General features: G+C 38.2%; 1 protein-coding gene across 11 annotated transcripts in view; it reads left to right on the top strand.

Moving 5' to 3' along the window:
- Positions 1 to 26,510, top strand: part of CEP112 (centrosomal protein 112) — a 422,061-nt gene that overhangs the window by 10,724 nt on the left and 384,827 nt on the right. For 8 of the 11 annotated variants that reach the window (XM_082861163.1, XM_082861173.1, XM_082861172.1 and 5 more), the window contains exon 4: positions 514 to 689. In XM_082861163.1, coding sequence (XP_082717289.1) covers positions 514 to 689 — 176 coding nt within the window. Of the gene's footprint in view, positions 1 to 513; positions 690 to 26,510 lie in introns of those variants that run through there. The other 3 variants (XM_082861174.1, XM_082861164.1, XM_082861165.1) reach the window with 3 other exon arrangements.

Here is a 26,510-nt window from a genome sequence, read left to right on the forward strand (position 1 = left end):
AGGCCTAGAGACCTGTCTTGGATTTTTCATCTAGCTTGTGGGATACTGCAGGATGACTAGAAACGTTTATTTCTGGTTTTTATTGATTTTGGTTTCTCTGCCTACTGATTTGTGTGTGTGTGTGTGTGTGTGTGTGTGTGTGTGTGCGCGCGCGTGCAGAGTAGTTAATGATCACAGAAAGAAATAGGAGAGCACATGATTTAAAAAGAACTTTTCACTTATCTTTTCATACAGCTAATATGCCTTTTGTAATATAAATCATTATTATCAGATGTATCTGTCATGTAATTTTATCATTTGTTAGATTTCTTATACAGCACAACATAACTAAAATGTAAATAAGTTATCCATTTTATGTATTTTAATATTTCATTGAATGATACATTTTTATATATTTTTATGTAATTGAATTTGAGTATTTGAAAGGTTGTCACTAAACTTGATGGAAATCTTAACTGATTATCTCATATAGTACATTTTGAAAGAATAATTTTTCTAATTTTTAAAAATCAGTCCATCTATTTTGATGAACCAAATCCAGCACAAGCCAAAGGATTGTCCAGCCCAGAAGGATTACCAGACTGGGTGATGGGCGAGCTGGGGAACGGTGAGCACAGACTCAGCGAGTCACGGACGCTTTCTTCTGGAGAAGATTGCTCTTTGGTACAGTCGCCGACCCATGTCCAGAGGTACGCCATGAACTTGGGGTTTCAAGTGTGTTTCATTATTTAGCCCATCTTTGGAACTGGTTAGTACATTCCATTTTTCCATGTTTTTTTTTATGGTAAGCAGTTGGTTTACTTTATATTTTTGCTATGAAGTTGAGGGCTATGAAGGAATGTTGTATAGTTAAAATAACAGTTTTGCTTTTCCATTTGTTGTATATTCAAGATTATAGTATGTTTTTAGCTGCTTTTTGGATATACGTTAAATATTTCTATGTAGTCCACTGCTTGGAAAGTGGTGCCTGAAAAATCTTTAAATGACACAGTTCTCTGTTTCCCTTTATGACAAGCGTGAATTAAGATCATTTCACTGACTTCAACCAAACATAACATCCTCCATATCCATCCTGAAGCTTATGCTTGAACTTCTGTCCTTCCCCCTCATTGAACAGTGTTCGTTTTGATTTAATAAAATAATGAATGCAAACCTAAACCCTATTAAACTGTGCTTTCTTACTAGAGTACTAAGCTTAAATAGGATTTTTAGTACAAATAAACGTGAACTTCTAAGTGTTTTAAGTACACAATAAAACAGTTGTTGTTGTAGTATAACTTTTGGCCTTTAGGACGGATAGATTTAAATTGGACTTTTATCAGATTTTGAGTTTTACCTTTGGCACTGTTCCCTGAAATGTTAAAGTATTGGACAGTGTCAATTCATACATTACTCCTCACCATTCTCTTGGTAATTTTAATTTTTGGAATTTGAATAGGTTAACAATGTAATCTTTCTTTTCTGCTATAATTTTTTTTGGTTTATTCCTTAAAAGATACAGAAATCTTATTAGTAATTTGAAGTGTCTTCATAGTTGATATAGTCTGGTTGTGTTTTTCAGACCTCAGGTATTATGACGGAAAAGAACAGGTGAACAGAAAGCAAGAGATCCAGTCCATATGAAATTTTTTTATTAGAAAGGGGAAACAAATTAATATGGAATAGGAAGAGGTGATATAATTAAGGACATGTTTCGGAAGAGTGAAAAGGAATGAATAGATGAGTCCATAGCAGGGGATGTTAAGTACTAATTTTTGCCTTCCTAGGAGATTCAGAAGCAGAAGAGGTGTGACTGGAATTTTTGTTAGCTGTGTAGCAGTAAGTTGGGTGTAAGGAGATTGTGGTCTCGTTACAGAGACTGAGGCAGGGACAGTGTTCTTCCTGTCTGCACGGTATTTCCAGTGCCTGGCCCTGGGCGGGCACCTGTGACCAACGGTATGAGTCTTAGTTTTTGGTGAGTGCCTACATGAGTCAGTGAATGGGCTGTTAGGCACTGCCACACATTGAATTTATTCTGGACACAGCCTCTTTGAGACAGGCATATTGTGGCAGAGAGAATTTGCAAAAAGTACTGTTAGAAAAAGTTGAGGGAAGGATAAATTTTAGAAGAAGTTAAGAGATGTGTGGTTATAGGCTACAGAGATGCCCTGTTTGTGTCCTAACCTTTTTATATTTTTAACAATGCAATTAGTAAAGGCAATGAAGGAACTGGAAAAGGCAAGTCTCTTTCTAGTCAAGTGTTAGAATTTCACTGAGGCCAAGGCCAAGTAGGGCTGCAAAAACAAAACTTCTCAGGGGTATCTTTACTTACATGCTTCTCTTAACTTAACTTGATCTATTAAAAAATTTTAATTTGCATGTACATTAATTAACAGATATTTGTAATTTTACGTACATGAAGGCACTTAAAAGTAAAACTAACATTTACTTCATATAAAGGCAATACAATTGATTTAAGACCAGATACAAAATGTGTGAGATCAGATCAGTAGTGGTGGTGGAATCTATTGATGGTCTGTCTTCCTATTTTTTTCTGAAGTTGTTCCTTTGCTCTGAGTGGTCATACTGTGCTGCTGAAAAAGTTAGAATCTGCTCGTGTTGACCTAATACATCTCCTCCGTTCTGCAGGGAATTGTTTAAAAAGTTTAAGAGGCTTATAATATTTGACACATGTATGTTTTTGTAGTGAATAATTTATTGTTACTTAGAACTGAAGTTTAATGCTGCCTCATAAATGTTACCACCACTTCAACTTGTCCTTTGAACATCCTCTTTAATCTTAAAAGATTTTCCCCCTTAGTGTTTCTGTTTTGATCACTTTATAAAATCCTGCTTTACTTAGACCTTTTTGTATGTGAAGTATTTCTCATGGCATTTTAGATTATGCTGTTTGTGTCCTAGCCTTTTTATATTATTAAAGATGCAGAGTCCTTCTGAAGCCCCTTTGTTAGGACCCTATTCAACAGAGACGGCACCTGCCCTTTACCTTTATTCTTCCTGTAGGATATGGCATGCAGCCTCATTCTAGACACATTAGAAGTATTACGAGGTCATATTCTGTCAGGCTTATTATCATGCTTTTTTCCACCAAATACACATTGCACACTAGTAAACTTAGCATTTCACTTCAGACAGTTTCAACACATAACTAGTCCTGTCCTGGTTTTATCCTTTGCTTTCCTTTTTCATAGTTCTTGGTATAAGCTTATGTTATTACCCATGGTTTATTTTATAAAAACCACTTTCCAAATTGCCTTGCCATTTTATTAGAGATCTTTTATTGTGTTTAATGTCAAATAGCTGCTTCCTTTCTTGACAATGAAATACTTGAATTATATTTGAACTTGGAGCATGGTTTTACAAAATGTTACTAATGAGACCATAGACATAGATCTCCTGCCTGTACAGTTTGGTTAATTTCATTTAGACAACCATGAGGTACATCCATATAAATTACTTCCTGGTCATCTTTCAGGTGCTTACCATTGAGAGATGGTAAAGATCCTAATTGTCTTTGTGGTACACCGAGTTTCAGGTGGCCCCGAGATCCTGCTCTGGGTGTTGACAGCCTTGTACAGTCCTTGCTCCTTGAGTGTGGGCAGGACCTGTGAGTGGCTTCTAACCAATAGAGTATGGCAGTGGTGATGGGCTGTCACGTCCATGAATACATTACGATACATAAGACTCTGCCCTGCTGGCAGACTGGCTCTAGAGGCTTGCTGTCTTTTCCTTGCTGGCTTGAAGAAGCAGGCTGCCGTGAATCCCATATCCAGAAGGAACGGAAGCTGCTGACAACCGTGACAGTGGGGAAGCAGATTCTTCCCTCATTGAGTCTCCGGATGAGAACCCAGCTCTGGGCAAACCCTGATTGCAGCCTTGTGTGGCCTTAAGCAGAGGACTGAGCTCGGCTGCACCTGCGCTTCTGACCCACAGAAACTATGAGAAAATGTATGTGTTGTTTAAAGCTGTTATGTCTGTGGTAATTGGTTATGCAGCAATAGATGACCGATACAGTTTTTATCCTCATTTTAGAAAATTATACAGTCTATATATGATGCACGCTCTTTGTAAAAATCTCAGTATAGAACTATGAAGGGTAAAAAGAGTCCTTCCCTCCATGTTCTTGCTTCACTTGCCTCACGAGAGGTAGTTGGCATCAACAGTTTGGTGTGTATCATTCCATAGTACACACATACCCACACGTATGTAATTAAAAATTATAGGGCTTCCCTGGTGGCGCAGTGGTTGAGAGTCCGCCTGCCGATGCAGGGGACACGGGTTCGTGCCCCGGTCCGGGAAGATCCCGCATGCCGCGGAGCGGCTGGGCCCGTGAGCCATGGCCGCTGAGCCTGCGCGTCTGGAGCCTGTGCTCCGCAACGGGAAAGGCCACAACAGTGAGAGGCCCGCGTACTGCAAAAAAATAAATAAATAAATAAAAATAAGTTGGCTTGTACTACATGTATTGTTCTTTTGTCACTTAACTGTGTCTTAATCCTGTGTCATGTAACCTGTGTAATCTTTTTCATCACAGATAATAATCCATAGCATAGATTTACTGTAACTTACCCGTCTCGTTGCTTTTGATTCTTTAGTGTTAAAAGAACGCCTTAGTTAACATCCTGGTACATATATCATCATGCGCCTGTGTGTGTTTGGGCTGTTAGTGATGCTGTAGCTGGGCACAGTAAAACATTTAATGGGTGAGCTGTTGGTGGGATTATTAGTAGGTTCAACACCTTGTGCAATGGTAACAAAAATATATGGGCTAGTATGGAGTGATCTCTAAGATGTATAAAGTTCAAAAGAAGTACATAAAAGTGTAGTAAGCTTCCATTCGTGTGTGTGTGTGTGTGTGTGTGTGTGTGTGTATTTTAAAGAGGATATATGGATACGTATGGGTACGCGTGCATGGAATATTTCTGGGTGCCACATACGAAACTGTTTTACCTTTAGGGAGTGGGAGTAATCTGGTGTGAAAAGTTCAAAAAGTTTTTGTACACAGGGCTATGTTATTTTTAATAATCACACATTTTTTGATAGATGGTGTCAAGTTGCCTTCCAAAACACTATCTTATTAAAATGCTTGGGCTTACACACTATTTACAATAGTTATGCACGTTAATAAATCTAACCATATATAGCAAATGTACAGATTTAAACATAAGAATGAAATTTTCCCAATGAACAATCTCAGTGTTTGTGGATTTCACTTGTATTTCCAGTTTGTTAAAATAGGAACCAAGTGAGGCAAGTTGTACGTTTATGGAGCCCCTACTGTATGCTAAATACTCTTCTAGAAATCTTTTGTAAGTTATCTGATTTCATCCTGTCTGTAGTTCTGTGAGGTTGACAAAACTGCCCTTTGTAATTATTGATGAGGTAACAGCTTCAGTAAGGTCAATAAACTTTCCCAGTGATGGATTCAGTATTGGAATCTAGGTCTTTGTGATTCCAGACCCCATATTCTTTCTGGTGTTCCATGTAGGCATGAGTACTTTATGCAGCAAACATGGAAACTTCACTATAATCCATTTTTTCTCCACTTGAGCTGTGTTAGCAATCTTGGGCGACTATACCTTTGTTCTTGGTTATTTCTAGGTTGAGCTGAAATGAGGCAGTTTGCCTTTGCTCAAATATCACTTCTGACACGTGGCAACCATGTATCCTCAGGCAACTTACTTACTTTCTCTAAACCCCAGTTTCGTCTCCTGTAAGTTGGAGATGGGGGTAGTACTAACATTAGAGTCGTGTGGGTGAAGTGCATACTGCACGTCGAGCTTCTGACCCGGGACCTGTGAAGGTGCTGGCGGTTGCTAACGCCATCATCAGTGGTGCGGGGATGGTTACTTTAACAGGCCACGCAGAGGCTGGCTTGTTAGAGTGACTGCTCTTTTGCTTCTCTCATTTAATCTTCCCAAAGGGTATTGTCTTAAGGTCCATTGGTCATTAGTTATTTTCAGTTCCTAAAAGTCATTCTGTGTTCCTGAGAGAAAGAAATTAATGCTATGCAGAAAAGTTCAGATTGTAAGTATGATTCCTGCACACTCTCAGAATAAAGAGAGGTGATAGTATTTTAGAAGAGGCTTTTGGGAGTTCCTTGGTGGTCCGGTGGTTAGGACGCAGTGCGTCCACTGCTGGGGCCCCAGGTTCAATCCCTGGTCAGGAAACAGATCTTGAAAGCCACGCAGCGCGGCCAAAGAAATAAAAAAAAAATAAAATAAGAGGTTTTGAATCAGTCTTTATTTAGATAACTCGGCAAGCCCCCTTTTCCAGGATAGAGGGAACACAGTGTGGCTGGCCCTGTTTTTAAACATTTTATCACAGCGTGTATTAGAAGCTGCCTAAGTGACATTAGACTTCAGTTCTTGTCTCTCTGTGCTTTTTTCTGTGCATTACCCCAAAGACAGACACAAAGATAATAGATGTTATTTTGTGCTCCTGTTCTGTGAAAAATGTTTTGAAGCTTCTTTTTTTTTTTTTTTTGTGGTACGCCAGCCTCTCACTGTTGTGGCCTCTCCCGTTGCGGAGCAGAGGCTCCGGACGCGCAGGCTCAGCGGCCATGGCTCACGGGCCCAGCCGCTCCGCGGCATGTGGGATCCCCCCGGACCAGGGCACGAACCCGTGTCCCCTGCATCGGCAGGCGGACTCTCAACCACTGTGCCACCAGGGAAGCCCTGAAGCTTCTTTTTAATGGCTTGTAATTATTTTTATAGCTTTTCAGTCAAGTATGATGTGGTCTGGTAGCTTATCACCAGAGTGTAGTTAGGTTCTGGGATAGGGGACGATGAAAAAGAATGATGTAATACCCCTTATTATTTCTACTGGAAACTTTGGTTAAGAGTTACGAGTTAGGAGAAAGCAAAGAGGAGAGATGTGGAATCAATGCCGACCTTTAAACACTGTTTCACGGTGGAGGAGAGACAATGCTGCTTATTTTAGAGGACTTCACTGCTGAGAAAGAAGGCAGCAGTTGTTTACATTTCCTCAGATGCCACTTTATAAAGAGTCATCATCCAGATTGCTTAAGAATTCTAGGCGCATGCAAGCAGAATTATTATTTATTATATATGACTTTTACCATATTAGATTTAGGTTACTTTTACATAAAGTTTTATCTTTTGATTTATGTTGTGTCCTTCAAATAACCAATATGTTCATACCTTTAAGAAAGGACTTGGAGAATAATTATCCTATTTTAAATGAGTATAGAGGACTGTAATTTCTGCATCTTGCTTGAATGAGATCTTTCCATGGGTTATTTGGTGCCAGATTTCAGTTTGGAATGAAGAATCTAATTATAGTCCTGCGCTTATGGAAAATATGATTTGCTTTACAATGAGCCTCTTTATGATGTGGTTTTCCAGGAATGCATTGTGGCGAAGAGCGGGGACTGTGTCCTTTAAAAATGTCTCCCAGTACAGCCAGCGTTTCATGTGCTGGTACAGTTTAAGAACATCGCCAGCAGATGGTGACCAAGTATAATGAAAAAATGTACTTATGGTTGAGTATGTTGATCTGTGTGAAAAAACAGTTTTCACTTTAAAAATATTGATTTAATTTTTAGTCTGTATACTCAAACAACTATAGTAGATAGAATCTTTTAAATTTGTTAAACTCCATTTCTATATGTAAATGGCACTGACCTATAAATAGCCCCTGCTTCTAAATTGTTGGATGAATTTACAGGGGAGCTTATCATTACCTTTCCTTCCTAGGGTTTCTTTATGTCCATTGGCATAGATAATTATGGTTAGGGTTACATGTAGTAAAATATCCTTAAATATTATTCACAAAAAGTACATTCATTTTATTTAAGAATTGCCCTGTTGATTAGGCAAAGATACATTCTGCACTAGTACATTACGTATCTTCGTTCCATACGTATACTACGTATATTCTGCAGCAGTGTAATACAACATCCCGCAGTGGTGGGAATGTTCCGCAGCTGTGCTGTCCAGTATCGCAGCCACTATTCACATGTGACCGCTGAGCACTTGCAGTGTGGCTACGGTGGCTGAGGAATTGAATTTGGGGTTTTAATTAGTTCAAGTAGCCATATGTGATTAGGGGCTACCAAGTGGGGCTTGGAGTTCTAGACCTGGGTCTTCCTGCCAGGTGGAGAGCTGCTGTCTAGGTGGGCAGTGGGAGGTGGGTGTTGGTGCATCTAAACTGCCTCTGCCCCCTGGAGAGACCTGTGCTGTGTGCTTACTGCACTTCGTGGGTATCTCCCTTCTTGGGTGAGGATCGCCTGTGATCAGTATCTGGTAGCTTCCTGTTGGTCAGTCTAAGGTTTAAGAGGACCTCTCCCCAACAAGTCTTTTTGGAAGAAAGAAAAATTAATCATTTTTCTTAAATTAATGAAAGAAAAGTCAGTCTTTTTCATCATTGTGTTTGGAGAGAACGTTTAGTGAGGAACAAATGTGATTAACTTGGTCTTTTTGCCAGAATGGACACTTGTTAGGTAGATGTTTAACCTTGAGCTCTAGGGGTAAGACTGCTTCATAAACAAGGGATGGAAACTTTCTTAGGATCCTCAATAGAACAGTATGTTTCACACCCTCATGGGACCACTTAGCTGCTCATTAATTTTCAACAGTGATGTGCTAATTAAATGTCATTCTTAGGTATTTACCAAGGCAAGGCCAAGTGACAACAATTTGTAACTGAGATGGAATAGCTTTGAAAATAATGGCCTTGCATTTCTTTTAGACTTTTTTTTTCATTGAGTCAGATTTTTAACAAATTTAGTCACTTCTATTTAAAATTTTTTAACGAGTGGGGCTTTGTAATAAGTATCTCTTTGTTTCACAAGCAAGTTTCTTTTTGTGAGATCATAATATTGAACAGTTTAGTTCTGATTGTTCTTTTAAACAAAAAAGGATGACAGTAAGCTTATATGTGTTGTAAAACTTAGAGGGAATTAAAATACTCTCTTGAGTGTTGGTACTATTAAACCAGAGATATATTAATAAACGTTGATTTAAATGAGTGACTTTTAAAGCTGGTTTTTAATTTTAAAATCAAATGTGTTATTTTAAAGTAGGAAATGGGGAAAAATACAAAGTCTTAAAAGGTTTATGAATCTCTGATCATTTTTTGGTTTGGTCAAGCTTCTCATTTATTTAAAATTTAGTTTTGTTTTTCTTTTTATTCCTAATAAAGTTCTCTTTGAAATATTAAAATAAATATATTGTGGATCCGTGGAAGTTATTTTCATTTTCTTATTTTCAGTGTTATTTGATACTTCACTGCGGTATTAATTGTTGCTAATTATTTTTATGTTTCATTGATATTTAGCAATACCGTAAGAAAACTATTCCGCAGATGGTATATAACAGTATTACTTGCTGCTCAGATGAATGCAAAGATGTGAAATCTAAAGTTAGTTCTCATTTTAGTTTTCTGATTTATAAGGCAGTAGTTGTATTACTCTTAAAAAGTTTTACCTCTGTGAAACATAGCATATATGTAAAAAGTGTATGAAAATGACAGGTACAGTTTAAAGAGCAGTTAGAAAATAAACGTCCCTATGCTGCTAACCCAGCCAAGAAATAGCACATCACTGCTCCAGGAGACCTTCGGCCGTGCCTCCTCCGCCTTGTCCTGAAAGGCCAGCGCTCTGTATTTTGTGTTGATCATTTCTTTGCTTAGATCAACATGGAGAACATGACCAGCTCTCCAGAAACCTCTCTCTCGCTCCCTCCCAGTCATTTATCGTCCCCGCAAAAGGTGACCACTATTCTGCATTATATCAACATAGGTTAGTTTTTGGTTCATAAAGTATTTTCACTTTTTTCCAGCTTCTTTTGTTCAACATTATGTAGTGAGATTGATCCATGTTGTTGCATTTAGCAATGGATTTTTCTTTGATTACTGTGTGAATATATCACATTTTTATGTCCATTCTGCCATTGTTGGATGTTTGGGGTTGTCCCAGCTTTCAGCTATTACAAATAATCCTGTGAACATTCTTTCACACGGCTTCTAGTGCACATATGTACACTGTGTTGACTTGGAAGTGTAATTATGGTAGATACTGCCAAAGAGTTTTCCAAAATTGTTATAGCAATTTACATTGCCACCAGGAAGGCTTTCAAAGTCTGTGGCTCATCGTCTTTACCAGTACTTGGTTGGTCAGTTTCTTTTAGCTTTAGCAATTCTAGTCTGGTACATGTGAGTTTTAATTTGCATTTTCCCTCATGACTAGTGATATTGAGCACACTTTTCTATGCCTGTTGACCATTTGGGTATCTTCTTTTGTGAAGTTCCTGTTTGTTCCCATTTTAATAAAAATGGTTTGTCAGTCTTTTCTCCATTGATTTGTTGCAACTCTTTATATATTCTGGAAACAAATTCTTTGATACATGTGTGGCAAATGTCTTCTCCCACGTTCACTGGTATGTTCTGTTGAACAATATTTAATTATAATATAATTATTTTTAGTCAGTCATCTCTGATATTCTTTTTTGCGTGTGTCCTGTTTAAGGTTTCTTACCTTGCCTGTCTCAAGATCATGGGGATACCTTCTAGAAGCTTCCTTATTTTACCTTTCTCATTTGGATATGTGCTATATCTGGAGTTGATTCTTATGTATGAAGTGATGTAGGGGTCATCCCCCCACCCCTCCTGTGGATAAATGATACCCATCTGACCCAGTATCATTTAAAAAAGCTATTTTTCCCCACTACTATAGTTGACACCATTATTGTAAACCAGAAAATCTTACTTGTGTGGGTTTCTGGACCCTTGTCTCCTCCAATGGTCTCTTTGCGTGTGTACTAATACTAACTACACTGCCTTAGTTACTGTGGCTTTAAAATAAAGTCTTGATTTTTGGTAGTGTAGTGCATGCACTCCAGGTTTCTTCTTCTTTAAGACTGCCTTGACTCTTTTTGGTCCTTTGCATTCCCATATAAATTCTAGAATTATCTTGCCAGTTTTAATAACACACATACACATGCCCCTGTTGAGATTTTGATTGAGAATGCATTGAGTCTGTAGATCAACTTGGGAAGAATTAATATCTTTATAATATGGAATTACTCCAAGCCCCAGGCAAGCAATGCTCTGCTCTCTGTCACTATAGTTTTGCCTTTTCTAGAAGTTTCATATGAGTGGAATCATGAATTATGTAGTCTTATGCATCTGGTTATTGTTTTTGAAGTTCATGTGGCATGTATCAGTAATTCATTCCTTTTTATTCCTGATTGGTATTTCACTGATGAGTATATTACATTTGTTTATCCACTGACTCGTTAATAGATATTTGGATTGTTACCAGTTTTTAATTATTCTGAATAATGCTGCTATGGACGTTCATATACATATTTTTGTTTGGACATGTGTTTTTCATTTCTTTTGTGTAGATATCTAGCAGTGGGTTGTGTGGTAAGTGTATTTTTAACTTTTTTAGGGAATCAAACCATTTTCCAAAATAGTACCATTTGACATCCCCATTAGCAATATGAGTGTTCCAGTTTCTTCACATCCTCAACTCTTGGTATTTTCTGTGTTTTAGATTTTGGCCGTTGTAATGAGCATGTTAGTGGTATCTCGTGGTTTTAACTCACATTTTTCCTAATGACTAATGATGCTGAGCATCTTTTCACATGCTCACTGGCCATTTGTGTCTCTTCTTTGGAGAAATGTCTATTCCAGTAGTTAACTGCTCCCCACACGCCCAACATACAATAATTACTATAGACATTTCTAAAAAGGAGAATAATAGGAGGTACAAAGAAGTCCATAGCAATTCTGAAATCCAGTTGGGTAAATGTTGGAAGTTCCTTAATTAAGGCTCAAGATCTGGGTATAATACTCCATGTCTCTTGGCTCCTCCCACTAGGTTTTTGATTCCATCTTCTGAGTTATCCTTTCTTTTTCATGAAAAATAGTAAGTGTTTGCGTTTCGGTAGTTTGTGTTTGCAGGTGAGTAGTTTTCTTAGTCTGCTTCCTTCCAGAAGAATTTTGGGGGTCCAGTGGTCCCTTTTCACTTTGTACTCTGTCCCTTTCAGTCCAAGGACAGTGATTTTGCTGGTATAATTTTCTCAAAACCTTTGTAGACCTCCTGTGAATCCTGTGTGTGTTCACTCCATTAGACAAAAGCCACATATACTAATCTCTTTTTAGGTTGGGTTACTTCTCAGAAGGTTGAAGGACAGTGTCCTTAAGTTTTTCAGAAGCCCTGTTGTTTGAGATGCACACCCTTAATCTTTTTAAAGGTCTTTATGTATGAATGTACTCTGATGTACCACCTTTGATCTTTTTTTTAAAAAAATAAATTTATTTATTTTATTTTTGGCTGCATTGGGTCTTCGTTGTTGCGTGAGGGCTTTCTCTAGTTGCGGCGAGCCGGGGCTACTCTTCGTTGCAGTGCACAGGCTTCTCGTTGTGGTGGCTTCTCTTGTTGCGGACCGCGGGCTTCAGTAGTTGTGGCTCACGGGCTCTAGAGCTCAGGCTCAGCAGTTGTGGTGCACGGGCTTGGTTGCTCCGCGGCATGTGGGATCTTCCTGGACCAGGGTTCGAGCCCACGTCCCCTGCATTGGCAGGCTGATTCTTAACCACTGTGCCACCAGGGAAGCCCTGATCTTTTTGATCTTAACAAAAGGTTGTTGATTCGTACTGTTGGCTTAATCTCTAGGCAGTGCGCAAACTTAGCTTGGTGCCATTTCTTAATTGCTCATGTTTTGCCTCTGGAGAGACGGAGAATTTTTAAAACCATGAAGCCCCAGTTCCTTTTTCTTTAATTGTCCTTCACTTAACTTACTACTCTCCTCTTGCATCTTACTGTAAGCAGCAAGACATACTTTGCTTGGAAATCTACTTAGCTATTGCACTCACCCAATTCATTAGGCATGTTTTCTATTTCTCATGTTATTGAAGATGATGGTGTGGCTTTCTACCACTGTATAAAAAGGATTTCTCACTTCCTTTTGAGCCCTTACTGGCAATGTCCTCAAATTCCAGATTTCTACTAACAGCCTGTTGAAGCCAATTTCGTGTTTCTCTGGCACACTACTGAACATCCTTCTAGACTCTGACCACTACCTGGTTCAAAAGACGCTTCTGAATTTTTAGGCAGCACCTCACTTCCATGTACCCAAATCATTATTAGTTATCTATTGCTGTGTAACAAATTATTCCAAATCTTAGCAGCTTAAAGCAACAAACATTTATTTCATGAGCATAGCTGAGTTTTCTGGCTCAGGTTCTCTTATAAAGCTGAAATCAAAATATTGGCTGAGACTGTGGTCTCAGTTGAAGGTTTAACTGAGGGGATAATCCATTTCTGTTCTCACTTATGTGTTTAATAGGATTCAGTTATATGTGGGCTCTTGGTTTGGGGCCCTCAGTCTTCTATGGCTGTCATCCAGAGGCCTCATCCAGTTACTTGCTTCTGGACTTCTCTGTAGGACAGCCCACAATAAGGCAGCTGGCTTCCATCAGAGGAAGTAAGTGAGATGGAAGCCAGAGTCTTTTTTTTTTTTTTTTTGCAGTACACGGGCCTCTCACTGTTGCGGCCTCTCCCGTTGCGGAGCACAGGCTCTGGACGCGCAGGCTCAGTGGCCATGGCTCACGGGCCCAGCCGCTCCGCGGCACGCGGGATCTTCCCGGACCAGGGCACGAACCCGTGTCCCCTGCATTGGCAGGCGGACTCTCAACCACTGTGCCACCAGGGAAGCCCAAAGCCAGAGTCTTTTCATAAGGTAGTTTTCGAAGTGATAATCCATCACTTTTGCCAGATTCTGGTTATTAGAAGTAAGTCACTAGGTTCAGTCCACACTCAAGAAAAGGGCATTACACAAGGGATTTTGGGATAACTGGGAGGCATATTAGATATTACCTGGCACAGGGTTCCCCAACCCCCAGGCTATGGACCGGTAACGGTCCGCAGCCGGTTAGGAACCGGGCTGCACAGCAGGAGGTGAGCGGTGGGCAAGTGAGCAACCTTCATCTGCTGCTCCCTGTCGGTCACATTATCGCCTGAACCATTCCCCTCCCACCCCCCGTCCGTGGAAAAATTGCCCTCCACAAAACCGGTCCCTGGTGCCAAAAAGGTTGGGGACTGCTAGCCTAGCACATACCTCGAACAAGTACTAAAAATATAATAGGCATACAACTAGAAAGAAATACAACTAGAGGGATTAAAATGGAATACAATGAAATAGTCAATGAACACAGTCAAAGGAGGTAGGGGAGAAAGAACAGGAACAAAGAAAGATGGGACAAATGTAAAACCAATAGCAAAATGGCAGAGTAAATAGAACCATATCAGTGATTACGTTAAATGTAAATGGACTCAACACTCTAATCTAAAGGCAGTGGTTGTTAGACTGGATCAAAAAGCACGAACAAACTGTATGTTGTCTGTAAGAGACATACATACAAGGACAAGTAAATTAAAACTAAAAGGATGTAAAGAGATGTGTAATGGGAACAACAAACATAAGAAAGCTGGAATGGCCATATTAAATATCAGATAAAATAGACTTTAAGACAAGGAGAATTACCAGAGATGAATAGAATCATTTTGTAATGATACAGGGGTCAGTTCATAACCATGACATAACAGTTATAAGTGTATATGCATCAAATAATAGAGCTTCAAAAATACATGTAGCAAAGGAACCTCCATACTGTTCTCCATAGTGGTTGTATCAATTTACATTCCTACCAGCAGTACAGGAGGGTTCCCTTTTCACCACACCCTTTCCAGAATTTATTGTTTCTAGATTTTTTGATGATGGCCATTCTGACCAGTGTGAGATGATACCTCATTGTAGTTTTGATTTGCATTTCTCTAATGATTAGTGATGTTGAGCATCTTTTCATGTGCCTTTTGGCCATCTGTATGTCTTCCTTGGTGAAATGTCTATTTAGGTCTTCCGCCCATTTTTTAACTGGGTTGTTTGTTTTTTTTGATATTGAGCTGCATGAGCTGTTTGTGTATTTTGGAGATTAATCCTTTGTCCGTTGTTTCATTTGCAAATATTTTCTCCCATTCTGAGGGTTGTCCTTTCATCTTGTTTATGGTTTCCTTTGCTGTGCAAAAGGTTTGAAGTTTCATGAGGTCCCATTTGTCGATTTTTGTTTTTATTTCCGTTACTCCAGGAGGCGGGTCAGAAAGGATCCTGCTGTGCTTTATGTCAGGGAGTGCTTTTCCTTTGTTTTCCTCTACGAGTTTTATAGTGTCTGGTCTTACATTTAGGTCTCTAATCCATTCTGAGTTTATTTTTGTGTATGGTGTTAGGTGCTGTTCTAATTTCATTCTTTTACATGTAGCTGTGCAGTTTTCCCAGAACCACTTGTTGAAGACACTGTCTTTTCTCCATTATATGTTCTTGCCTCCTTTGTCATAAATTAGGTGCCCATATGTGAGTGGGTTTATCTCTGGGCTTTCTATCCTGTTCCATTGATCTATATTTCTGTTTTTGTGCTAGTACCATACGGTCTTGACTACTGTAGCTTTGTGGTATAGTCTGGAATTGGGGAGCCTGATTCCCCCAGCTCCATTAACAATAGAACTATCTTATGACCCAGCAATCCCACTACTGGGCAAATATCTTGAGAAAACCATAATTCAAAAAGAGACATGTACCACAGTGTTCATTGCAGCACTATTTACAATAGCCAGGACATGGAAGCAACCTAAATGTCCATCAACAGATGAATGGATAAAGAAGATGTGGTACATATATATAATGGAATATTACTCAGCCATAAAAAGAAGTGAAATTGAGTTATTTGTAGTGAGGTGGATGGACCTAGAGTCTGTCATACAGGGTGAAGTAAGTCAGAAAGAGAGAAACAAATACTGTATGGTAACACATATATATGGAATCTAAAAAAAAAAATGGTACTGATGAACCAAGTGGCAGGGCAGGAATAAAGACATAGACGTAGAGAATGAACATGAGGACACGGTGTGGGGAGGGGAAAGCTGGGGCGAAGTAAGAGCAGCATCGACATATATACACTACCGAATGTAAAATAGTTAGCTAGTGGGAAGCAGCCGCATAGCACAGGGAGATCAGCTCGGTGCTTTGTGTCCACCTAGAGGGGTGGGATAGGGAGGGTGGGAGGGAGATGCAAGAGGGAGGAGATATGGGGATATATGTATGCATATGGCTGATTCACTTTGTTGTACAACAGAAACTAATACAGTATTGTGAAGCAATTATACTCCAGTGAAGATCTGTTTTAAAAAAAAATACATGTACCAAAAAGTAACAAGAGCTAAAGAGAGACATAGACAAATCTACAGCCATTGTTGCAGATTTTAACATCCCTTTCTTAGGAATTATGGAGCAACATGAGCAAAGAATCAACAAGGATATAGAAGATTTGAACAATACTCTGAGCTGCCTCAACCTAGTTGACATCTAAGAAATACCCCATCCAATAAGTGCAGATTACACATTCTTCAAGTGCACATGGTATGTTCATCGGGATAAGTCACGTCTGGGTCATAAAAGAAATTCAGTTGGTCTCAAAGGATGGAAGTCACACGGAGCATGTTTTCTGATCTCATCGGAATTTAATAAGAAACAATTATAGTACATCCAGAAAAGCCGTCAAACGTTTATAAATTAAAAAAACTCACTTCTAAATAACCTGTTTGTCACGAAAGAAATCACAAGGGTTTATAGAAATTTTGAACCAAATGATAAAGAAAATACAACATATCAAAATTTATGAGATGCAGCTTAGAGGGAAATTTAGAGTTTTTAATGCTTGTGTCAGAAAAGAAGAAAAATCCAAAATCAGTGGTCACAACTTCTCCCTTTGGAAGATGGAAGAATAAGAGCTGAGTGAATCCAATGTAAGCAGAATGAAGGAAATAAAATAGATAAGAGTGGAGATCAATGCAACAGGAAAACAATAAAGTCAGTGGAGGCAAACATGGTTTTTTTTTTAAGTTAAATAAAATTGATAAATTCTAGTTAGACTCATGAAATAAAAAGAGAGAAATACATTGGTAAATATAAAAACCTGTAGAATGGTAATTCTGGTTTACAACTCCACTTTTTATTTTTTATAGGGTTACAAAGGCAGTTGAATAAAATGATACCCAACTATATGCTACCTACAAGGGACAAGGGACTCACTTTAGATCTAAGGACACATCCAAGTTGAAAGTGAAAGGATGGAAAAGATATTCCATGCAAATAGTTACCAAAAGAGGGCAGGAGTGGATTTGTATTATAAGAAATAGATTAAGTAATAACCTGTTACAAGAGACAAAGAATGAACTTATATAATGATGAAAGGGTCAATGAACCAGGAAGATATAACAGTTACAAACATACATGCACCAAACATCAGAAGTCTTAAATATATGAGTCAAACATCAACAGAATGGAGGGAGAAATAGCTCTACAATAGTGGTAAGAAAACTTCAGTACCACACATTCAGTGATGGTTAGAACAATCAGAAGATCATAAAGAAACAGAGGACTTGAACAACACCGCAGGCCAATTTGACCAAACCAATATATAGAGAACATTCCATCCAATAGCAGTAGAATACATTTTTCTCAAGTGCACATGGAATATTCTCCAGGATAAAACCATTTGATAGTCCACAAAACCAGTTTTAATATATTTTAAAAGATTGAAATCATACAGAATATCTTTGCTGATCAAAGTGTAGGGAAACTAGGAATCAATAGTAAAACTGGAAAATTCATAAATATGTGGAAATTAAATAACACACTCATAGTCAAGAAGTCAAAAAAGAAATCAAAAGGGAAATCAGAAAATATCTTAAGACAAATGAAAATGAAAACACAACATACCAAAACTTATGGGATGCAGTGAAAGCAATGCTATGAGGGGAATTTATAGTTGTAAAATCTTACATTAAAAAAGAAAAATCTGACATCCACAACCTAAATTTACATCTTAAGGAACTAGGAAAAGAACAAACTCTGAAGCTAGCAGAAAAAAGGAAATAAAACAGAAAATGGGAAAACATTAGAGAAAATCATGGAAACCACTAGAAAAAAAAGAAGACAACTGAAATCAGACATGAAAGAAGAGACACTGTAACTGATTTTACAGAAATAAAACATTATAAGTGAGTACAATGAGCAGTTGTAAACCAACACATTGGGTAGCCTAGATGAAGTGGATAATTTCCTAGAAACACGGTCTACCAAGACTGAATCATGAAGAAATAGAAAATCTATTTCTATTTCTAGAACAGACCTATAACTAGTAAGGAGATTGAAGCAGTATTCAAAAACCTTCCAACAAAGAAAAGCCTAGGACCAGATAGCTTCACTGGTGAATTCTGTCAAACATTTAAAGAATAGTTAACACCAATCCAAACTCTTAAACTCTTCCAAAATTGAAGAGGAGGGAATACTTCCAGATTCATGGTATGAGGCCAGCATTACTGTGATACCAAAGCCAGACAAAGACACTACAAGAAAACTACAAACCAATATTCCTGATGAATATTGATGAAAAAACCCTGAAAAAAATACTAGCAAACAATTCAACAGAACATTAAAAGGATTATACACCATGACAAAGTGGGATATATTCACGGAATGCAAGGAAAATTTGACAAATGAAACAATCATTATAGTACACCACATTAACAGAATGATGGAAAAGAAACACGTGATCATCTCAATTGATGCAGAAAAAGCATGTGACAAAATTTAACACCCTTTCATGATAAAAATACTTGACAGACTATGAATAGAAGGAAACTACCTCAAAAGAATAAAGGCCGTATATGAAAAGCCCACAGCTAACAGCATACTTAAGAGTGAAAGCAAAAGTTTTACCTTTAAGAGCAGTAATAAGACAGGGATGCCCACTCTCATCACTTCTATTCAACATAGTACTGGAAGTCCTAACCAGAGCAATGAGGCAAGAAAAAGAAAAGTCATTGAAATTGAAAAGAGAAGAAAAATGATCTGTGTTCACAAATGATATGATCTTACATACAGAAAACTAAATATTCCACAAAAAACTATTAGAACTAATAAATTCAATAAAGTAGCAGGATACAAAACCAACAAATAAAAATCAGTCACAATTTTATACAGTAACAGTGAACAATCTGAAAAGGAAATTAAGAAGACAGTTCCATTTACAACAGTGTCAAAAAGAATAAAATACTTAGGAATAAACTTAACCAAGGACTTGTACACTAAAAACACTACAAAATATTGTTGAGAGGAATTTAAAAAGACACCAGTAAATGGAAAGACATGAGTTCATGGATTGGAAGACTTAATATTATTAAGATGTACAATACAACCCAAAGTGATATATTGAATAATATTGGGTTGGGTAACATGGGAAACCCGAATGAACGTTTTGGCCAACCCAATACAATCCCTATCAAAATTCCAGTGGCTTTTTTTTTCTTTTCAGAAAAGGAAAAATACTTCCTAAAAGTCATATGGAATCTCAAGTGACACTGAATAGCTAAAACAGTCTTGGAAAAGAAAAGCAAAACTGGAATTCTAACATTTTCTAATTTCAAAACTTCCTACAATGCCACAGTAATCTAAACAGTGTTGTGCTATCCTCAAAGCATAGAGTGAGCTTTCTGCACCAGTGTGCAGTTTTAATCTTACCTCCCTTCTAGTAGTTAGCACCTCATAATAGAGATTAGAGGTGTGGGAAGAAGAAGAGGTAAAAAGTGGCTATAAAATTGCTAGAGTTGAAAAGAAAAATGAGAAATGTTACAACCATGTAAATATTTTGGATATAGCAAGGATAGATTTCCCAACCCAGGTATAGTAGTCTTCCTGTTTCTGGGAAACAAGGCTATTTTGCAGGACGGTCAATGCTGATGCTAGTCTAAGATACATGAAGGAAAGAGAGAACTGTACACAACCCTACAGTTCACTTTCACATTTGGTGTTTGTGCTGGGAAACGTGGGAAGCTAGATCTGTTGCCAGTTTTATTTACCTTTTGTAATGAACATATTTTGTTTTTTGCATTTTAAATAAAAAATAACTAGCAGCTTTTGAATTAAATAAGTTTCTTGCTTGGCTATACTGAGATGCTAAATTCACTTGGAGAGAGCACCAAAAATATATATAAGTCCACACACCTTTGGAGATTCTAGATGTTCTTTGTACTCGGTATTTGTTGAAGCAAAGAGGAAATGTACCCAAACCAACCTCTATACAAAGGACAGACAGCGCTGTAAATGTGAGTGTGCCCGTTAACACATAATACATTGACCAAATTTGGTAAGTGAGGCACCACAATTTGTCAGTGTTAATGATATAGAGGCCACGGTACTTAGGTACCTGTATGTAGCAATCAATAAAGCGTTTTTTTTCCCTTATGACTTCATGTTTTATGAAGATGATGCAAAGACTGTTGGGAATGATCTTTAACAAACTATAGAAGGGGTGTCGTCTGCTCTGATATCAGTCTGTGGTTCCTATTCACAAAGCTCCTTGAGGACAGAGACTGTCTTGCTCACAATTATATTCCTAAGGCCTGTCACTGTACCATGGAGCACAGTTAATAACTCAGTTATTTGTTAAATGAATATGAATGAATGAACAAATTAATGATTGGATAAATTAGTAAAAAAGTCTGGTACTGGCATAAAGACAGACATATAGACTAATAGATTAGAATAGAGAGCCCAGAGATAAGCCCTTGCATATATGGTCAAATGATTTTTGACAAGGATGCCAAGACCATTCAATAGGAAAAGGACAGTCTTTTCAACAAATGGTGTGGCAAAACTGGATATTCACATGCAAAAGAATGAAGTTGGACTCTTACTTTTTACTATATATAAAAATTAAGTGGGCTTCCCTGGTGGCTCGGTGGTTGAGAGTCCGCCTGCCGATGCAGGGGACGCGGGTTCGTGCCCCGGTCTGGGAAGATCCCACATGCCGCGGAGCGGCTGGGCCCGTGAGCCATGGCCGCTGAGCCTGCGCGTCCGGAGCCTGTGCTCTGCAACGGGAGAGGCCACAACGGTGAGAGGCCCACGTAACGCAAAAAACAAAAACAAACAAAAAAATTAACGCAAAATGGATCAAATACCTAAAGGTAAATATCGGGGGAAAGCTTCATGACGATGGATTTGGCATTGATTTATTGGATATGATACCAAAAGCACAAGCAGCAACCAAAAAAAGCTGTAGATAAATTGGACCGTGTCAAAATTAAAAACTGTTGTGCATCAAAGGACGCAATCAGCAGAGTGAAAAGGCAACCCATGGAATGGGAGAAAATATTTGCGAATCTCCTACCTGAAAAAGGGTTAATATCCAGAGTATGTGAAGAACCCCACAATTCAACAACAACAAAAACAAACAACCTGATTAAAAAGTGGGCAAAGGACTTGAATAGACATTTCTCCAAAAAATTGATCAGTAATCATTCTGGAAATGCAAGTCAAAACCATTATGAGGCGCCATCTATTAGGATGGCTACTATAAAACAAACAAAACAAGTGTTTGGCAAGGATGTAGAGAAGTTGGACCCCTCTGTGCTGTTGGTGGGAATGTAAAATAGTGTAGCTGTGGTTGAACACCGTCAGCAGCTCATCAAAAAAACTAAAAATACAATTACCATATCATACAGAAATCCCACTTCCGTGTATATATCCAAAATAATTGAAAACAGGGACCCAAACAGATACTTGTATAGCCTTGTACATAGCATCATTATTTTCAGTAGCCAAAAGATGGAAGCACCCCAAGTATCCATCAATGGCTAAATGCATAAAAATGTGGCATATAATACAATGGAATATTCTTGAGCCTTAAAAAGGAAGGAAATTCTGACGCATGTTACAACATGGGTGAACCTTGAAGATATTATGCTAAGGCAGATAAGCCAGTCACAAAATGAAAAATACTGTATGATTCCACTTATATGAAGTATAAATTCATAGAGGCAGAAAGTAGAATGGTGTTTGCCAGGGGCTGAGGGGAGAGGAGAAAGGGAAGTTACTGTTTAATAGGTAAGGTGTTTCTGTCTTGGGAAGATGGAACAACTCTAGAGATGGATGGTGATGGTGGTAGCACAACACTGTGATTGTACTACCAACCACTGAACTGAACACTTAAAAGTGGTTAAGATGGTAAATTTTATGTTCCATGTATTTTGCCACAGTTAAAAATATAAAAATGGGAGAGAAAACACAAATTCGCAATGTCAGGAATGAATGAAAGAGGAGGCTCCACACAGATCCTACAGACATTCAGAATATGATGAGGTGGGAATTCCCTCGTGGTCCAGTGGTTACGACTCCTCACTTTCACTGCTAGGGGCCTGGGTTCGATCCCTGGTCAGGGAAGTAAGATCCTGCAAGCACGTGGCATGGCCAAAAAAAAAAAAAAAAGTATAATGAGGCTATTATAAACAGCTTTGTATCAGTAAAAATTTGGATGAAATAGAAGAATTCCTTAAAAGACAAGAAGAAATGGGGAATCTGAGTATCCCTATAGTTAACCAAAGAAGTTTATTTTATAATTAACTACCTTTCTATAAAGAAATCTGTAAGCCCAGATGGTTTCCGTGGTGAATTCTATCAGGCTTTTATGGAAGAAATGATATCATCCTACATGAATTTTTTTCAGGAAATAGAGAAAGAGGGAATGCTTCCCAACTCACTTTGTTAAGTCTGTATTACTTTGTTTTCAAAAGAAGACAGACATTCCCAGAATGTAAAACTACATACCAATATTCCTGCATGAATATAGATTTTAAAATTCTTAATTAGCATATTGTATCCAGAAAATATACAAAGGGTATTATATCATGAATAGATGGTGCTCCTTGCATATAGAGAAAATATTCTAAATACATATATCTGATAAATGATTTGTGTCTAGAGTATGTGCAACTCAAGGAAAAGTAGACAACAACCCAATTAATGTGCAAAAGATTTTACAGACACTTCACAAAATGTATATATAAGTAAATGGCTAATGTACACACATGAAAAGATGGACAACATCATCCTTTATCAGGGAAATGAAAATTATAAAGCACAATGTGATACCACTATACACCCATTAGAATGGCTAAAATGATAAAGACAGAAAACCAAGTATGGTGACAATGAGATGAAACTGGAAGTCTCATACAGCATTAATGGGCATATAAAGTGCCCCCACCACTTTGGAAAACAGTTTACCAATTTCTTACAAAGTTTTAGATAATTTACCATATGACCTCACAATTCTATTCCTACGTGTCAAGAGAAATGAAAATGTATGTCCACATAAATTCTTGAATGTCCATAGCAGCTTTATTCATAATAGCCAGATGTGGAGACAAGTGTCCATCAGTACATGAATCAAAAAGGAAATTAAGGTTCATGCATATAATGGAATACTTCTAATCAATAAAAAGAAATGAACTTTGATACATGCAACAACATGGCTAAGTCTCTCTTCCTTCGTGAGAGGAGCCAGACACAAAAAGTGCATTCTGTTTGCTTCCATATATAAGCGATTCTGCAAAATGCAGGTTGCCTGGGTTTGTGGGAGGGAGTAGATTGATTGCCAGGGAGGCCAAGAGAACTTCTGGGTGTGATGGAAAGAATCTGTATCTTCATTGTACTGGTTACACAGGTGTATGCATTTGTCAGAACTCTACATTTTAAATGGGTATGGCTTTACAGTACATAAATTAACTTCAGTAAACCTAATAGAAGTCATATCTAGGTGTAGGTGAGACTTTCCTGGTGTGGCTTCTTCCATTGTAAACACCTGTGAACTAAAGTTGTAAGTTACCTCCCCCCCACCCCCCAGTGGTGAGAGAGGGACTGGAGAATTCCCATTTAAAAAACAGGGAAAATGGGAGACACAAACTAATGACAGTTCTACAGAAATTCTGAAATCTAGCAGGTGCTGATTGCCAGTTTCTTGATTAGGGCTTAGTGCTGCTTCCTGGAAGTGTTCTTCATTGTTCTCTGCTCTGTCTTTTGGGTTCTTGACTTTTCCTTCTGAATTATCTTTTTTTTTTTTTTCTTTTTAACAGAATCAATGATTTGTTTTAAGCTGAGTAGTTTTCTCAGGCTGCCTCCTGTTTATAGGAATTTGGGGAACCAAATGCCTCTTTTCACTTTTTTTTTTTTTAATTTTTAAAAATTATTTTTGGTTGCATTGGGTCTTCATTGCTGCGCGCGGGCTCTCTCTAGTTGCGGCGAGCAGGGGTTACTCTTCATTGCGGTGCGCGGGCTTCTCACTGCAGTGGCTTCTCTTGTTGCGGAGCACGGGCTGTAGGGCGTGCGGGCTTCAGTAGTTGTAGCACGAGGGCTCAGTAGTTGTGGCGCACGGGCTTAGTTGCTCCGTGGCATGTGGGATCTTCCCGGACCAGGGATCAAATCCATGTCCCCTGCATTGGCAGGCGGATTCTTAACCACTGCGCCCGCTCTTTTCACTTTGAACTCCGTCCTTTCATACGACGAGTCTAGTTCCTTGGCTTTGAGGCCACGTCTGTGTTCCTTGCCTTTCCAGGGCACAAAGCTTCTTATAAGCCAGAGCTTTCCAAAGTGGTCACCAGCACTGATTTTCAGCTTCTTCTCAAGAACAAGGAACTCCATCCCTGCTTCTGGTTTCTTGATGAGTTTGACTTTGTCCTTCTACTTAGAGGAACTTTGATTCTCTCCTACTTGTCCAGAGTCACACTTCCTGCTCTTTCTAGCTGTCTCTGAAACCAGAGCCTGGCAGACCTTCAGTTCCTGTCCTTTTTATGACATTACATTTTTTAAAATTAAAGTATAGTTGATTTACGATATTATATTAGTTTCAGGCATACTACTAGTGATTTGGTATTTTTATAGATTATATTCCATTTAAAGTTATTATAAAATATTGGCTATATTCCCTGTGCTGTACAATATATCCTTGTATCTTATTTATTTTATACATAGTGGTTTGTACCTCTTAATCCCCTCCTCCTACCTTGTCCCTCCCCCCACCCCTCTCGCTACTGGTAACAATTAGCTTGTGAGTCTGTTTCTGTTTTGTTATATTTGTTTGCTTTGTTTTTTAGATTTCACACATAAATGATAACATTCAGTGTTTGCCTTTCTGTGTCTAACTTATTTCATTCAGCATAATACATATTAGGTCCATCCATGTTGTTGCAAAGGGCAAAATTTTATTCCTTTTTATGGCTGAGTAGTATTCCATTGTATATATGTACCACACCTTCATCCATTCATCTGTTGATGGACACCTAGGTTGGTTCCATGTCTTGGCTATTGTAAATAGTGCTGCTGTGAACATTGGGGTGCATGTATCTTTTTGAATTAGTGTTTTCATTTTCTTTGCATATATACCCAGGAGTGGAATTGCTGGATCATACGGTAGTTCTATTTTTAGTGTTTTGAGGACGATCCTTACTGTTCTCCATAGTGGCTCCACCAATTTCCATACCCACTAACAGGGTGCTAGGTTTTCTTTTTTCCACATCCTCACCAACATTTATTTGTGGTCTTTTTGACAATAGCATGGCATTACATTTTTTGGGGTTTTTTGGGCATTGCATTTTTGTCCGAGCTAAAAGAGATGTTCTAGGTTGTTCCTTTAGGTTTTTCTCCAATGCAGTCTTGACTGGCATTGTCACTACTATTTCTTTAATTATTATTTTCCCAGTTTCTGTTTTATTTATGCCTTCTGGAATTCATATTATTTTGATATGAGAGATTTTGAATTTATCTTCCTTATCTGTTGCATTTTTATTTATTATATTCATCCCTTAATTTTTTTGTGTGTTCTCAGAATATTTCTTGAAGTAGTTTTCTAAGTCACTGATTTGATTTTATGCTATATTTTATCTGCCATTCTCTTCTTACATTGTGGTTTTAAAATTTGGTAATCATGTTTTTCATTTTTAAGCACATTTTTATGATCACAGATTGTTTATTTCCTTTCTATATCTGAAATGTCTACTTGAATCACATTGAGGACACAAATTAAAAAGACATTTTAGAAATTTTCCATATGTATAAGTTTCTTTTGCAGGAAGAAATTCAGTCAGTCTTTGTTTAGGCTTTTAAAGCTTATTATGTGTCTCATTACTTATCTCTTTATTTTTATAGTGACAAGTCTATGTTTCTGTAGTATTTGGAATCAGCAAAGATGCTGGGAGAATGTTTCTGAATTGTCATTGAAATATTTTAGCATTAGGAAAAAGTGAAAGGGGAAACTTACATTTCCTCTAGTTTTCCTCCTCCAGAGGAGGAAGGAGGCACTGGCATGCCAGGGAATCTTACTCATACACCGAGACCCTGCTTTCTGGGCTATCTTGGCACCCACACGTGAATGAGCCACAGTCCCTCCTCCTCATTGGCACAAGCTCCGTAGTCCTGACCTCGCTGTAATCGTGTCCCCCGTACCAACGGTAGGCTGTCTTCATAAGCGCCATGACTTGCTGTTTATTCTCTGTGGCAGGCAGCGCCTGCTGTTCTTCCTAAAGGATAACACAGGGTTAAGCTCTGCCCCCTGCCCTCTGTCTCCCTGTTCACCCCCATCACTGTGTCCCCCCCATG

The sequence above is a fragment of the Leucopleurus acutus genome, assembly GCF_964270905.1.
Source record: "Leucopleurus acutus genome assembly, chromosome: 19".
In the NCBI taxonomy this organism is placed as follows: Eukaryota; Metazoa; Chordata; class Mammalia; order Artiodactyla; family Delphinidae; genus Leucopleurus; species Leucopleurus acutus.